General features: G+C 32.5%; 2 protein-coding genes across 5 annotated transcripts; both read left to right on the top strand.

Moving 5' to 3' along the window:
• The first annotated feature begins 3,973 nt into the window (after positions 1-3,973).
• Hd (humpty dumpty) lies at positions 3,974-7,461 on the top strand. Its single transcript, XM_074245765.1, has 5 exons — positions 3,974-4,132; positions 4,214-4,828; positions 5,430-6,198; positions 6,292-6,478; positions 6,674-7,461. Exons 2-5 carry the CDS (start codon positions 4,221-4,223, stop codon positions 6,850-6,852), a joined length of 1,743 nt encoding a protein of 580 aa, XP_074101866.1. The 5' UTR covers positions 3,974-4,132; positions 4,214-4,220; the 3' UTR covers positions 6,853-7,461.
• Positions 7,462-10,297: 2,836 nt separating this feature from the next.
• LOC141529783 (uncharacterized) lies at positions 10,298-15,757 on the top strand. Of its 4 annotated transcripts, XM_074246480.1 has the most exons (8): positions 10,299-10,667; positions 10,747-10,932; positions 12,822-13,074; positions 13,193-13,327; positions 13,439-13,563; positions 13,641-13,895; positions 13,970-14,380; positions 14,546-15,757. In XM_074246480.1, exons 3-8 carry the CDS (start codon positions 12,855-12,857, stop codon positions 14,753-14,755), a joined length of 1,356 nt encoding a protein of 451 aa, XP_074102581.1. In that variant the 5' UTR covers positions 10,299-10,667; positions 10,747-10,932; positions 12,822-12,854; the 3' UTR covers positions 14,756-15,757. The 4 variants fall into 4 exon arrangements, with proteins under 4 accessions (XP_074102582.1, XP_074102581.1, XP_074102580.1 ...); XM_074246481.1 differs by having other exon boundaries at positions 10,298-10,667; positions 13,193-13,563; positions 13,970-14,477; positions 14,546-14,686; XM_074246479.1 differs by having other exon boundaries at positions 10,733-10,932; positions 13,193-13,563.
• The last annotated feature ends 860 nt before the right edge of the window (positions 15,758-16,617 follow it).

A 16,617-nucleotide genomic window follows, 5' to 3' on the forward strand; every position in this document is an offset into this window, starting at 1 on the left:
GCCAAAACATTCGCAGGGCTTCCAAATCCCGGATATATTTTTAGTTTGGAGCAGTAATAAAAAAAGAAATGGAAAATTATCTAAATAAATTGAAGTATGATATTTTTAGTAAATATTGTTTTTTTTTTTTTTTTTTTTTTTTTTTTTTTCAATCCTAACATTGAAAATGCAATGAAAAATCCATAAATTATTAAATTTATCAGAATTTTCAATGCAATATAATAGTAACAGTAATCATGTATCCAAACCTGAGAGAACTAATTACTGTAGCCAATGTGGCGTCAAGCACAACAACCAGCAAGTCAAAACATCAAAGCCTCTGACAGTGTCCCTCTACTGATGGCCATCAGTAGTTTTATTCACCGAAAATCCAATCGTTGGTCGCCTCTTTAATCGGGCAGTTCAACGCTGGAAACCGCTATCAGACCAAACCATGCAAGCGAGTCACGACAAGAGATAAAAGGAGATAAAAATACGGTGAAAGCGACGGTGATGCCGGGTGCCTCGTACAAACACTTCAAAATTGAGCCGAGGCAATGAGATCGTGTGGTACTGCCATCGTAGTAGCAGTATAACGCCCTCGTCCTCACAAAAATTTACATAAAATTGCTTATTAAATTACACTAAGTTTTTCGCGATGATTCAACGTTACCTAGGCCATTTGTCTTTTCGCTTTTAATTTCTACTCCCTCTACTTACTCTTTCTCGTCTTCTTTTGGTGTATTCTTTTTCCCTACTCCCCATCTCCATCTTGGTCATTAATATAAACTTACGGGTATGAGTTGATGTATTGGTTCTTCAAAGTTAACGATAAAAAGTTTCCGAACTATTTTTGGACTAATCAATATAAAGTTTTATAACTTCCTCCGGATAGGGTCATTGCAGTCATGTTCAATTTAGCTGAGCTATTTTATAAATATATAATATCTATCGATTTAAGGGATATATTTGGTCAGCAAACTATGTTTCGCGTGTCCATATTTCAATTACTATTTTAGAATACTGTCAAGCTGTTGATTTTGAACACTCACCATAGCGATCCTGAATTTCCATAAAGGCCAAGCGATACTAATAAAAGACTGCTGGCGCTTATCGTGTGTAGTCTGTTTGGCTGTCACTCACGTCTGTGGCCTCGCTGAATGCGCGGTATGTTTCCGAGCAAAATCAAACCGCGACAGCCGACGGCATGTGCTGGTTTGATCCACACAATCTGCTAGTGACGCTCCGAAATGTAATGTCATAATCCCCAGAGCCTGCAGCCTTCTGTTGCTAGAAAAATATAAAAATCAAAATTCTTTCTCTAAATTTTATCAAAGATAATTATAAAAATAAATTATTTTGTTATAAATTAATGATGATTGGAAATAAAAGTTTCCAATTTGATATCAATTTCGAAAAAGCTCAGCTGACACAGGTTCAATGTGTCTATTTAGTAAAATCCAAATGTTGCTGAGTATCAAGAAGAAAGGAAAACACCAGTAAAAAATAAGTAAAGAGGATATAACTTCTTATTTCGTCTAAATCCAAAGAAGACTCAAGGCTTCAGACGTGAAAAAGGGTTTCACCTCCGGTTACAATTCCAGCTAAGCCGATATACATTAATTACAATAAGAAATAGAGCTCTGGAAGTGAAAACTTTTTACTCGCACCAGCTTATCAACTTCCCCTTGAATTTTATATTATTTAAGAGAATGCTTTTCGTCTCTTTTATATTGCCCAGTTTTGAACGACCCTTCTCTTTTGCTCTCAACTTCTATCGCCGCTACATTCAAACTCATCGCACTATCCATCTCATGTCACACACCTCACATTCTCACTTCTCAGCCTACAGTGCTGTTCTACGATATAAAAGTTAACAAAACTTAGTTCCTCAGTGTCCCACGCAAAGAGGCGAAGATGCATGGCATTTGAAGTTTACTAAATGTCATTAGCATATTTATTTGTCGTTGAAAGTAGTTTGCACTCTCGCCCAGAGTCAATATATGTATATAAATATATTCCAGTCGATCCTTTACTTACATTAACCATGCATACAGACGAATCTTCCTCTACTCTTTTCTACATAGCCTTACATATTTATAAATGTTTTTACTTTTAGAAATTTTCATCCTATCAAGCATATTTCGTGATTTTTATTTACAAGTTTGAACGAGTTTTTCAAAACTATGACATCTTGATAATAAAATTATCATAAATGTAGTTCTTAAAATTCTAACTTCAACTCCTGTCAATTATGTACGACTAAATATTAGTAACTAATGATCATCAGGACATTTTATTCGAAATTTAGTATGTGAATGAATGTGTATGAGTATATACATCCGTAAAAGTTTTTTTGTAATGTAGCAAGTACATGGGGTATATCTATACAGCTCTAGGCCATGAAATGCGGTATTTTTGCAATTCCGCATCGATGAACGCAACAGGCAGCTCTTCCCATACAAATCCAACGCTAAACTAGGAATAAAGCTACTGAGCAACTAAAACAAGTACACTTCTATGTATTTGTAAAGTTATCTCATCACTCATTATATGAATTTATATGTGTTAAAAAGTATAAATAAATTTTTGCGAATGAGTTATTTATAATTTAAAAATTGCTTTAAATTTGATAAAAGTATACAGCGACTATGTACTAGATTTGATGCTCACGCATTGCGTTAATGCCATCTTTTCCCTCGGGCATCGAACAATATAAGCACTCGCTTTACTGGCTTTCCATTAAAAACAAAATGCTCGATTACCTTCACAAACAGTTATTTCATTACTATCAAAGTATTTTTATTGCGAAGAATCACAAAAATTTTGAACGTAAATTATTTTTATATAATTATTTTTTTGCTACAAATAATCTAATTTTTTTTTAACATTAACAAGAAATCCATTTTGAATTTATAAAAATAATTTAAAAATTTCAAATTAACCAAAGTGTAATCAACAATACCAAACTTTAGCAAAAAGCCGTACAAAAATTCAATTTCAATTTTAATTGTCAATTATCAATAAAACAATCAAAAATTTCAATCAACAAAAATACTCAGATTGACTACATTCAAACGTCGACTCTGGTTGGCGGGTTATTTACTCGCTGCTGCTTGCATAAAATTGTCATAAAATACTGAAAGACTAACATACGACTAATGTTATTTTTTATAACTCGATTTCTTATTTTCATCATAAATGCTTACCAAAGTCATCAATTTTTATTATTATACTACGTTCTAAATAAATAATATCAACAATCCGTTTTTAAAGTTAAAATTCTATTGTTCGACCGGCTTGCAATTTCTCTATTTTCCAATTAATTTTTAGTGAATTAAAAACGAAAGCCGTATAAAAATTTAATAGTCTATCGATTTGTTATTTTTTTCTGATCAGTTTTTTATATTTATTTTTTTTAACCTTTTTAATATTCTCCGTAAAATTAATAAAAGTTACTGTAAAAAATTTACGTGACCGTTGACGTCTATTGCGCAGTGGCCATATTTGTTTGCTCCAGCGCATGCGCGGACGCTCCTGCTCATAGAAACACTGCCGCCGTCTTCGGCTCCGTCTCACTGACTTACATACACATATTTCCAGAATATTTATAATATTTTTGATATTTTTTAATCAAAATCTTAAAAAAAAAAATAAACAATTCAAAATCAATGATAAAATAAATTTTTATAATACTGATGTTAGCAGTCAGCTGTTAATTTTAAAAATTTTTTTAATAAATCAATTACAATAAAAAAATGCTTCTAAAAATTTCTACTTGTAATTTTTATTAATTTTTAATGTGAGATTTTTTAATTTTTATTTTTTATTATTAATTTTTAATTTAATCATTTAAGAAATTTCTAAATAAAAAAATTGAGTGAATAATATTTTTAAAATTAATTTTGCTACAACCTTTAATATTTTCCCGCCAGGTAGCTCTAGTAATGTATTTGTGGGTAAAAAAGATCTTCTTTTCATTGATATAAAATGTTTGTTGTCAAATGCTAATGAAATAGTAAAACAATTAAATTTTTACCGTAAATATCATTTTTATAAATTACTAAAATTTTAAAATTGTGATCATATTGTTTAAATCGTGTTATATATTATATAAAATTGATATTTTTTTATCAACCAACTAGATAAAAAGGTAAATAACCCATTTAACCTCAAAAAAAATTTTCCATCATCAAAAAAACTAAATATTAAAAATTAAAATTACTAATTTTAGAAATAAAATGACTGATATAAAGCCAGTAGATCCACCACATTGGATTCGACCTGAAGAAGTGCAGTTGAGATTATTCAAACAGCGGAAAAACGCTCTCCAGGCCCGGATAAACGGGATGAAAGCCAACACCAACAAGTCATCCCTAAACATATCAATCGAAAAGTCACCCCCTAAATTAGAGAGCACACAACAACAGAAACGGAAAAATCCCTTCGCTAAAAATAATTTAAATAAACGACCTCGTGAAGAAGTCAAGCCAGAGCTAGATGCCAGCTGTGATTCCATCCTGTCTGTGCTGATAAATCCTAAACCTCCAGAACCTAAAAATGTTTTTGTACCTAACGAGGATTCCAGCTCGAATATGTCTTTCTCCAGTGTTTTTAACAAACTGGAACTTGATGAACAGCGAGTTCCTGAACCGGAATTACCTAAAGGTGAACCCTATATCCCAATAGACTGGACGTTGAACACAAAAATGCGTTTCATGTCCACGGAGCCATTTGCTTGGAATGGAAAATTAAAGACAAGTGAGCAAGCGTCTGGCACTACCGGATTCGTTAGATGTTTAGACACTGGAGATAAAGAGTCTACTTTAGATACCAGTCCTAACGCAAGGTGAGAAAATTTTTCTTTAACTACTATTTATAAATAATAATCTATATTATTAAGAAAACAAGAAAAATTTAGTTTCCAGAATAATCATAATGAAATGGGTTTTTTTAATTGAAATTTAACGTCATTGCAAAGGTCTTGATTTAAATTTGTGCTTTTTCAAAGTTTCATTTCATTTTCACTGATAATCAATTTATTATGATAAATATCTAGGCTGCATTCAAAAATGCTCTACATCTAAATACATAATTAAGAAATGACCTTGTATCTTGTGAAATATAGACATTTTTAAAGATTTAAGCTCATCCCGATGTTACACTCTTCAAGACCTTTTATTTAAGTACCCACATTATTTTTTTATATATTTATATTTATATATATTATATATATGTATATATGAAAAATATATCAAAATGCATGTGGGTGCTCAAATGAAAGCTCTTGATGAATGTAACATCGGGATGAGCTTATATCTGTAAAAACGTCAACAGTTAAGAAATTACAGTACAATGTGACTGCAAAGTTGTTAGTTATAAATAATTATAATTATAAATAAATAATCCAATTATATGAAGAAGAAAATATAATTTATAATTATTTTTAGGTTTCATCAATGCTGTCTAGTTTGGCAACATCCTTCGCTGCCTTGGCTACAACTTTATCCCCGCTCAGCAGGCAAAGTAAGCGCATCCTTGGCCAGTAATTCAGCGGTATCAAATAATCAATTCATCAAGGACGCGCTTTTTTCCGAGTGGACTGAAAGCTTCCGATCACTGTTTCATCTGCTACGTGCAGGACAATGTCCGTATTTCTATGTTTGCGCCAACACATTCACGGTATTGTTTCGCGCTGCAGGAATTTGCGGCATCTCGGAGGTGCATGCACTATTGACACCCACAACTCGTGGATTCAGACAGTCACTCAAGCAGCAAGATATTGAGTACACAATGCCTCTGCGTACGAGAAGAAAAAGACGTTCTGACCCAACCGATTCCGGGTATGACACTCTCGACTCAACAACTTCTAATGGAGAGGATGTTCATGATGATGATGATGATGATGATGATGATGATGATGATGATGATGATGATGATGATGACAGTAAAGATAATATACTGGAGAGTTTGGGGATTGAGGCTTCAGAAATCAAAAGAATTAATAAATGCCAAAAGAGAATTACTATGAAGAAGGAAAGCGAAGTTGATGCTTCTAAACACTCGCTTATTTTCGTCAAAGGCATTGAAGCACAAGCGCTGTTTAATTTTTTGATTAATTGTAAATCTGCGGTAGCTATTACCGGTGCTCTGGCTGGAGTACCACCTACACTTTTAGCTCCTGTGGCTTTTCATGGCGCGACTCTTAAGCCGTTAAAGGTAATTTATTTGATAATTATTAATATTTTTATTTTTTACTCTCAGTTAATTTTTTAATATTGTATTAACATGAAAATAATTTTTATTTTGCAGGTCAGAGAAAGTGTTTTAAGAGTTGAAAATGATAAATTCCATTCTTTGGAAATAAATGGACCAATTTTACCACACGTATTACCGTCACTTTGCTTTCTTATGAAATCGAGTCAGCTAGAAAAATTTTCTGTTTGTTGTGCTCAATTAAATTCTACTAAATCATTTACCGATGCAAAACACGGATCAGGTAATTGACGTTTTTTTAATTTGAAATAATTTTTAATTCATAATTATTATTTTTTTTTTAATTCATTCATAAATTATTGGTAATAATTTTATTAAATTTAATCATCAATGAACTCAAGTCTTATTGAAGTACTTTTAATACTTCACTTGATTTGAATAAAAATAATAATTAATTATTATCCATTTTATTTTCTAGAATCTTCAATAGAAGAGAAAGAAAATGAAAAGAAGCCGCCAAGTGTATTCGGTAAAGAAAATTTGAGTGATTGTGGCCTGACTGGAGAATTGCTGTCGCATTTCTGCAACTCGGATCGTTCACGTATTGAAGTGGTAGAAAGTCTCAAATACTCGAGTGAAGGATACACTTGGACGTGATATAATTTATAATTATTTAGTATTTCTACGCATAATCAAATAAGTTTCAAAAAGTTTCGTGTAATATAGACAGACAAAACCGCGTACGCCTACTTCCTCCGTTTACGAAGTAAGTACTATCGTTTTCTACAATTGCCGATGAGAGTAATTGTTCGACTTTGCCGACAAACGGTAGATTATTATGTACTGAGTGATGTAAAATAAATTTTCTATTTATTTTGCAATCGATTCAAATGAGTTAGGAGCTCAAAAATTTTGTTCTGAATGCTTAATTTAAACAAAAATCTTTTTTCTTTTTAATCGAGAGAAATTTTCAACAGTAATTTATTTTATTCATTAATCAAGGTTCAATATTCAAGATTTTACTCCGGTCTAAATTATACATGCTATCTTTACGCTGTATTTTTTTCTAATTAATTAACAAAATTGTGTTCAAAATCAATAGTATGAATTAAATAATTTCAACAGTCTAGTCATACCAAAAATTTCTAGATTTTTTATGCTATGACGTAACAAAATACATTTTTCATCACTAATTTATTTATTTAATTTAAAAAACTACTGATCCGTGTTTTTAAATTTTTTTTGTAATGTGTCAAAAATAAAATATTTTTTTTTTCCAAAAAATTCACTTGTTTTTATTTCATCAATAAAATATTATTAAACTTTCCTTACAAAATAAAACAATACAATTGATTATTGTTATCAAAATTACTCATAACCCATAGTATTATTTATGTAATTGAATTCAGAGTCAATAAAAAAAAAAAAAATAAATAAAATAACACTGACTCAACGTCAGCGATGACGATATTGAATTTTCAGAAAGTTGAACCCGGGATATTATTGGTGGGGGACCATAGCGATGGGCTATCCCTAAAAATAACGAATCGATAGTGCTCCCTGGCCCCGTATCGGCTGGTTGGTAATTTTGAGGCGACTGATAAATTCAATGCACAAAAAAATTATTTATGAAAAAAAAAATCTAATGATCCTAGTATTTTAATAACAACACTTCTCTATATGAGCGATTGCAATAAAAATTACTCATTTTCATTATATTTCTCGTTATTTTTCTTTTAATTTCCCGTGGTATTTTTATCTCGTTACGCTATTCCGCAAACTCAAGGCTACTTTTAATCATTACATTAGAAGACTAACTGAAATCTTGAGACTAACGAATAATATAATTTACTAGAAATTTGCCAGCTTGAATTGTGCAATTCAAGTGCAGTCACAGAGTGCAAGTTTCGCGATGATGATTATTGTAATGAAGTAAAACGAAGTGTACTTATTTTATATTTATGTGTCGTTTACAATACCAGCACCCGACTATTTCGCTTCTTTTTTTCACTTCTTTCTCGTGACTAGATAAATTTATCTTGCACGACAACCAAAATAAAAGTAATAGGCATTACCCTGTTTTTATTTTATCCAAAATATTTTACATTATTTTTCACTTTTACGGCGGTTAGTTTACTAAATTTTTTTTTTTTTTTTCACAATTTCTAATAATTTGAAAGAGAAAAAAATTTATTAACTCATAAAATAATAAATAAGCCTTCAATTATAATTATCAAGATGAAAGTTAACTTTTTAATATTTTGGAAGTAGTTCCAATAAAAATAATTGGAGTACCCCCAAAATCACCTCGGCTATAAAGACATCTGTATCTAATCACATTACCTAGTCATTAAGACGAAAAAGAGAAAAAAAAAATAAATAAAATATCAATAGCACGTGTTGAGTGAGTGGGGTACAAAAATAGAATGCGTAGAACAAGTCATGTAAAATAGAGATAGAGTATAAAAATGTAAGCTTGGTATATACGGTATAATACGGCCTGTATACTATAAAGGAAGATCGATCGGAATGAGTGTTCGGGACCTACACATAGCGAGACACTTCAGGGAGTATCAGCCCTTGGTTTTCGCCGTCGACCAGGAGGGAACCCAGGACGGTAGATCGCTGGGGGTTGTTTCAGTCCACCTTTCTCTCTCTCTCTCTCTCTCTCGCTCATTTTCTCAGGACTCCCCGTCTCGTTTTCTCCATAACTATCTCCCTTTCGGTGGGATAAATATACAGATATATTAAGCATTCGAAATAGAAACGAAGGGAAAGCCAAGCCAAGCCAAGCCGAAGAAGAGAAGAGAAGCAAGTAAAGCACGAGGGACACAACGAGGTATTGCGTTTGATACCACAGTACTTGTTTTCACTGCTGCTAGATATTCGGTCTGCTGTACGCTGTTTTAGTGTTATGGGCTGTAGTTGTCGCGAAAGTACGGAGCTGTAGTTTCAACGTAGTGATAGGGCGACGAGGGCGACCGTTCGTCCCCGTCGGGGAGCTGAACGCGAAAAAGGGGAATAAAAGACGACGAGGGAACAACGCTGATGAATTACCACCACGTGGAGCAGAGGGAAAGAGTGAAGGAGAAAGAAAAGCTCGAGCTAGTAGTATACGACGTCGACGACCGAAAGACTGATAGGCACAAAATTTAACCGAGAGCCGAGGGAGCTGATAAAAATATGCGTCAGCCTGCACGCATTTGGCCTTCGATTTTTGTTCCCTGATTTTTTTTTTATTATTTTTTTTTTTTTTTTCCATTATCACTGCCTTTTTCTGTGCGTATTATCGTATTATGAAATTTTTATTTATTTATTTTTTTTTTTATTTATTTCCCTGCATTATCAAGGAGCGTAAACCAATTAGCGTAAAATTCAATTAAAGCTCTTTATCATCCATGATATTGATTTACTACCTGCTGAACCTTTAACTCTAAGAGGAAAATTAATGTAATGATCAATGTAGTTATATGTATAGAGTACATGTAAATTGTATTACATTTTATTTCAATTCAAAATTATTAAAGACCAGTCTTTTGTAGGTCGTTGACCTTTTACACTAAATTGTAAAGTATATAATGTCCTTTCCTGATTAAAAGTGAATTCAATTGATTAAAATTAAATCAAAACAGTTTTGTTATTTAATAAATTAAAAAAAATGATAAAATTCTCTCAACGAGCAGCCGTTAATTTTTATAACAAGGATGTATAATCTCGTGAAAAAATAATTATGAAAAAAAAAAGATTGTTTTGTAAATAAAAATGAAACTCTTAATTAAAGCATTGATAAAAAATAAAATAAAATACTGCATAATATGAAACGAAATAAACAAGAGCCGGAAGTTATGACGTAGGTCAGCCGTCCCCCACATACATATGTACACCTATTCCTATGGTTAAATTCAACGTTATAGCTATAGTTATTATTGTATGCTGGTACATAGATTGTCTAGATGAAGCCAAAGCGTAGCAACAATCTACGGAGTAAGTAATATGTACAGAGAGTAATAATAAAAATGATAACAGCAATAGCAACATAATATAAGAAGCACACGAAGCTTTAGTTTAGCTTGCAGGGTTCAAAAAGTGAGCCGCAGCGTAGTTCGAGCTCGAGTATAGAAACAGCTAGCAGCAGCAGGCGAGGCCGCCACGCGGAGACGTGGAGGGATACCGCCCCCCCGTGGGGCTCGGCTCGCTGCCTCTCCCTCGGCCCCCGACAGTCCCTAGTCGTCGTCCCCCTGCACTGATATCAGTCGCGACTCGGCGAGGGAGCACTACGTTGCGTGTGTGCCCCTCGTGCTTCAACACAGAACGTCTGGACAACTCAGATAGCTACATATTATCGCCGCTGCTGGTGCTTCACGTGCCCTGAAGAGTTTTGCCATTCGCTCTCAGTCGCTCCACCGACTAATACTCCAATTATCAACCGAGAATCTACAATTTCGATAGATTAGTCTTCTTTTTTAAAATTGGTGAGTTTTTTTCTAAATTTTATTAATTTTGACGCTAAAAAAAAAAAAAAAAATAAAATCAACAGATATTTTTTTCCAGATTCCGGGTGGCAAAAGGAGACAAAATTTGTTTATAAATTAAAAGACGCATTTTGAGAAGAAATCCCTCAACAACACTGACGTCATCAGGGTTTAGGGTCTCCGAGGAACCAGTGTGTGTGTATATGTGTATTAAAAGTAGTCTAAACGCAAAGAGTGACGACATATATTCGGAATTTTAAGACAGGTAAGAATTAGTATCTGATAAAAAAAAAAAAAAAAGTGTTTGTGTTATTTAATTTTATTTTATAGTATTTTAAATGTTATTGGAATATTATAGACGATTGTAGCTGTGGATATTGTATCGCGAGAGCGTGTGCCAACCGCGGTATTAATAGACGGCTTAGCTGTCCTCTTGTGCGCACTGTTTCGTCTAAAAGCCAAGGATGGGGCACTAAGATGATTTAGTTTGCTTTGGTTAAATCATTTCTCCTATCACTTTGACAATATATATCTATACATATATATATATATATATCTGTGTGTTTTATATTCACATATTTATACTTATACATGTGTGTATCAAATATAAATTGAGAAAGCGCGTCAATTAAAAATGATTAAACCTTGGATATTTATGATGGTGTATAGGCTGTATTGAGCTACATTTCACACATAACAGCCTGTATATGTATATACATACATACATACACACACACATTACCACATGAGTAACCCACGTTAGTTTGAATTCACGGCTAATGTCAATAAACAAAAAGTCGTCTGTGCATCCATACTGTTTATGTTAATAATATTATACTGGATACTAACGCGATGGCTAAATAAAATTTTTAATTATCGTGACATACTTGTCGGTCAACTTAAGTAATATAATTATAAAGAAATTGTTTTATAACTTGGTATAAACAATTTATGATGAACCGGAAAATTTTCATAAACACCACATTGACTTACTTTACATTTATAATTTTAAAATATTATTATTTTTGGTCGGCTAAAACGGTTCGGTTTAGATTCAAAGTTATATGTATGTATACTGAGTGTGCATACATCATTGCGGCTAATTATAGACACCAGGATACCCAATTTAAGCACTGTATAGTTTAAAAGTATCGTGTAATGAACTATTACTACTACCACTGGCAATTATTGTACATAATCTTACAATATTATTACATAAATTATAAAGTAATACCGTCTGAAAACTCTGAAACTTAAACCGTCATCGTCATCACCTTCGTAATCATTCTAATTGCTATTCTCGTGTACCTGCTATCGATCAGTTTCTTTTCTCTCTATTGCTTTATTTTTTTTTTTCTATTTGTTCACTTTCATTTAATCCTTGGACTCATTACACGACTTGAAAGACTCCACCCAGTATTTAACATTAAATCGCATCATTGAGACTGTTATTTTGTTTGCCGTCTTTTCCAACGGAGCTGATACAGATAGTAAAGTTAATACTTATACTGTAAAGTAAGTTACAAAATGTAAGATAAATATATATTTATAAAAGGAGTCATGACTGAAGAAGAGGAAGAATAAGAAGAAGGTGGAAAAAAATATAGGGCGCTATGAAAAGTCTAGAGGATAGACGAAAGTCGGCTGAGTAAGAGGGCAACAACAAAATTATGGATCGGCTGGTGGATAGGATGGTTTGCGCATGACCGCGTGGTAGTTGTCCTACGTAAACCCTTCTGGGTGGCTGCAGCAAATCTAAAGCCCAAGGTGGAGGTATGGTGGTAGATATTATGGATGTGAATGTGGTGGTTCTACCACGTATATAATTCCCCTTACAACTTCTATCCGTACCTTCACCCGCATCCCTGGGCCATGTCCTCTACACCCGCCCGGTCGGCCACCTACGACCCCATGAGTTTAGTTTACAAACAGAAATTCGAGCGTACAATGTTCTTCTTTATTATTAAATATTTTCACACATTGACAGAACTTTTTAAGTGTGGCTTCTACTTCACAATTCTAAGGCTATACAATTAATTTAAGATGTTTACGTTTAATTACTGATACGCTTCTATATTACTTGGGTTCTTTAATTGAGAGCCAGCAGGAATTTATTTGATAAATAAATTAATTGAGAAAATTGTTTTTTGATAGATTAACAAGAAGAAGACGATACAAAGAAGAAAAATGGCGGAAAAAACATTTAATTTGACTTGGAACAATCATTTAGCGAACCTCTCGGGGCTCTTTGAAGGTCTTTACAAGAGTGGATCCTTGACAGACACTACTCTAGCTTGTCAAGGTGGAATGCTACGTGCCCATAAGCTGGTTCTGGCGGCATGCAGTCCTTACTTCGAGAGAGTATTCAAGGAACACTACGGTGAACAGCCTATCCTCATACTCAAAGGTAATTAGCACTAGACACTTGGAAATTATTAATTAGCGGTGAACTATTGAATAACTAATACCAGAGAACTCTCCTGCTATTCGCCATGTAATTTATCAATAATTAACTATCATCGCAGGTGTCCCCGTTGAAGAAATGGAATGTCTGCTGGATTTCATGTACCGCGGCTCGATAAATGTCGCCGAAGACCATCTTCCCTCGCTCATTAAAACCGCGACAGACTTGGAAATTCGCGGACTCTCCGGTGACAGAGGTGAAAGTAATAGCATGTTTTCACGCGTTGAAACCCGCTTGCAGTCTACTCATGACACTCGACACCGCTCGTCAATGGACTATAGAAAATCACAAACCGGGTTCATTACAGGACAAAATTCTAATGACGTAGTTGGGGAAATTAAAACCGAAGAGTTTGAGGTCGAGGATGATCCAATGGTGATGGAAAATTTGGATGAAAGTTATGAATCGATCCCAGTTTCTAAAGGACAAATTGTAAGTTTTATATATTTTTTATTAATTTAATTTAAAGCGAAACTGAGAAATTAATTAATTAAATTATTCATTTATAGAAACATGTACCAGCGCCAATGTACAAACGTCACAATACACGTTACGATGGACAGAAACGCGTAGCGGTTGGTCGAACAATTAGAGACAATGAATTATCGGGTCGTCAAGGAGATGGTTCGTCATCAAGAAATTCAACAAATGAAGAAGCTTTTGAAAATGGTTCTGACAGTAATAAATTAGATCATAGTTTTAGCGGCACTGGAGATCCAACAGTACCGGCTATTCAAATGGATGATTCGATTGATCAATCACGAGTAATAGTTATTTTTTTTTTTAATTATTTTTCAACTGAAATAATTTTTACAATTTTATTTTTTTTTTATTTTAGAACTCAATGGGCAATGAAACGGTAGAAGACCCTCAAAGTAACTTAATTCAAGTAAAAACTAATTTAGAGAGTAATAAAAAGATAACTGGCAATACCGAAGCCTCTAAGACAGGTTTACAGCGTAGTAAAGCACAATATAAGCCGTTCCCATGTGACCTCTGTACTTTGGCATTTACACGAGCGTCTCACCTGGCAAGACATCGACGAGTCCATACCGGGGAGCGGCCGTTTGCGTGCAGTATCTGTCCACGTATGTTTGCTCGTCAGGACAAACTGAAGCAGCATCTTGACTCGCATCTCCAGTGGCCACGGCGGAAAGCTCTGTTGCCGGTACTGGGTGATGGACAGCACCAACAGCAACAGGGCGTCAACGCTCTAGCTGGAAGAGGAAAACGCGGACGACCAAGAAAGGTGAACACGATTGCTACACCACCAGTTTATCTTGAACAGCCAGCAGGACGTGGTGGCTTATAAGCCCGCTGGCGATGTCAGATCTTGACTGCGACTGGTAACAATCGCGATAGTAGCAATAGTTCATTTAATAATGTTAAATAATTTTTTATATTAAATTTTTAGGTATCCATGGAGCAGTCTGCTATGGAAGAAATACTTAAATTTGGCGAATTCAGTTCTATGCTTAACAAGACCCAACTAACGAGCACTACGGTCACTAAACCAGGCCAGCAGCAACGACAAGGAGAATTAAAGATTGATAGTGTTACGGAAGGTATCAATTCTACCGTTGCCAAAGCTGATAGTCATGGATTGCGGGCTGATAATAATTAATTCATCAGTTCATTATTTTATTTAATAATTCCTTCCACTGTAATGTAATTATAATTACGATTATTTATACATTACTTTATTACGCTCGTGAGCATTTGTTTTTCGTTGATCATTTAAAAGTTAAAATTTAAAAAAAGTAATTAAGATAAATACTAATAATCAGTGAATCATCTGTTGATGGTTTATATTAATGTACCTGAGAATAGTTACAGGAACCACGTAAAGAAAGGATAAATAATCCAAATTGAGATAACAGACTTGACGGTGTATTAAACAATGATTAAAAAAAAAAAAAAAAAAAAAAAAAAATATTTGAAGCAAAAAAAATTCAAGTGAGCAATGAGAACGGAAAATTTGAAAAAATAATGGTAGTTTCAAATATTTTGTCTAAATACATATTATCATGTTTGTTAAGTACAAAAATAATATGTAAAATTTCTAAAAAAAAAAATCTATTGTAGCCAGAATGAGTTTAAATCACTGAGCGTAAATAACTAAAGTTATTATATTAAGAGAGTGTGAGAGTGAGTAAATTAAGATATTATTTGTTTCTACATTTACATATTTACAAAATTGAAAACTGTTGTAATTAATCATTAATTCACGCACTTTTTCAGTTTATGTTTATCTTGTTTTTGACATAACATACGAATTCTGACATATTTATCAAACTACTTTGTTGGACACGGTGCAATGCAACTGTCTGTTATTGTTGGACTATTTTTGTTGGTTTATTGTTATCTTATTTTAGTTTTTCTTCAGTAGTTATTTTAAATTAATTCTTTAAGTAACGAAACGTGCAATTAAAACGCGATACTTGTGAATTTTATGACTTTGTGTTGATTAATTAATAAATAAATATATAAATTAAATAAAATATTAGTTATTATTACTGGATGATTTATGTGCAATTATAAATCATGGGCAGTTGCCAAATAAAAAATTATTTCATATCGATATTATAAACTGTGTAGCTACGTCAAAATAAATAATATCAATCCATTCTTGAGATTTTTCATTATTCCTTTATAGTTATTTTGTTCTGAATTGATAATAAGAACTATTTTAGAAAGATAAGATTATAAAATATTGATAACCGATGATTTTTGTCTTTGTGGCGATTATTAATGTCATTTTCATTAGCATGTCCATGTAATGCAACTCAAATGTCAAAATAAAATAAAAAAATGACACTGAAGTTAGCAGACATTAAAAATTATTATACAATTTTATAATAATGCAATTATTATAAAAAAAGTTAAATTAAAAAATTTCACAAGTGAAAATTAATAAAAATTACAAGTGAAAATTTTTTTATTATAATTGATTTATTATTAAAATTTTTAAAATTGACGAAATCTAAAAATTGTTTTTTAATGAAAAAGTAATTTCAAAAAAATTAAAAAAAAATTTCATTTCTAAAAAACGATAAGTGCAATTTAAAAAATATTGTAATTAGTTTTAATTTAATAAATAAAAAAAATTAAAAATGTCGGCTAACTTTAGTATTGTAAATAAATAAATAAATAAATAAAATGACTCACTCATTTAAAATTTTGAAGATTATAATTTCAGCGGAAATTAAATTCTTACTACTTGAGTCACGAAAAAAAACTTTAAAAACCGATTAACATTCAATTAATACACGAATAATTCAACAATTAGACATTTTTCGAAAACTTACGCGATTATTGAAACAAATTTAATATTAAGAAATAAACAAAATTAAATAAATAAAAATTTATGTACTTATCGACCGAAAAAAAAATAATTCAGATGTCGCTTCAATCGCTACCGAAATGAATTTAATTATTTTAATATGATTTAATTACGCGCATAAACTAAAAATATAAGAGCGATAA

This window comes from Cotesia typhae, unplaced genomic scaffold (assembly GCF_013202065.1).
Source record: "Cotesia typhae breed Kobodo isofemale line unplaced genomic scaffold, CoteBio_Ctyphae contig_48, whole genome shotgun sequence".
In the NCBI taxonomy this organism is placed as follows: Eukaryota; Metazoa; Arthropoda; class Insecta; order Hymenoptera; family Braconidae; genus Cotesia; species Cotesia typhae.

Bases quoted from the DNA above. Each gene is read 5' to 3' on its own strand.
- Hd (XM_074245765.1), top strand. From the start codon at position 4,221: ATGACTGATATAAAGCCAGTAGATCCACCACATTGGATTCGACCTGAA. The intron at 6,199-6,291 runs GTAATTTATTTG...TTTATTTTGCAG, and splicing joins CGACTCTTAAGCCGTTAAAG to GTCAGAGAAAGTGTTTTAAG. The intron at 6,479-6,673 runs GTAATTGACGTT...TTTATTTTCTAG, and splicing joins CGATGCAAAACACGGATCAG to AATCTTCAATAGAAGAGAAA.
- LOC141529783 (XM_074246479.1), top strand. From the start codon at position 12,855: ATGGCGGAAAAAACATTTAATTTGACTTGGAACAATCATTTAGCGAAC. The intron at 13,896-13,969 runs GTAATAGTTATT...TTTTTATTTTAG, and splicing joins ATTCGATTGATCAATCACGA to AACTCAATGGGCAATGAAAC. The intron at 14,381-14,545 runs GTGAACACGATT...TTAAATTTTTAG, and splicing joins AACGCGGACGACCAAGAAAG to GTATCCATGGAGCAGTCTGC.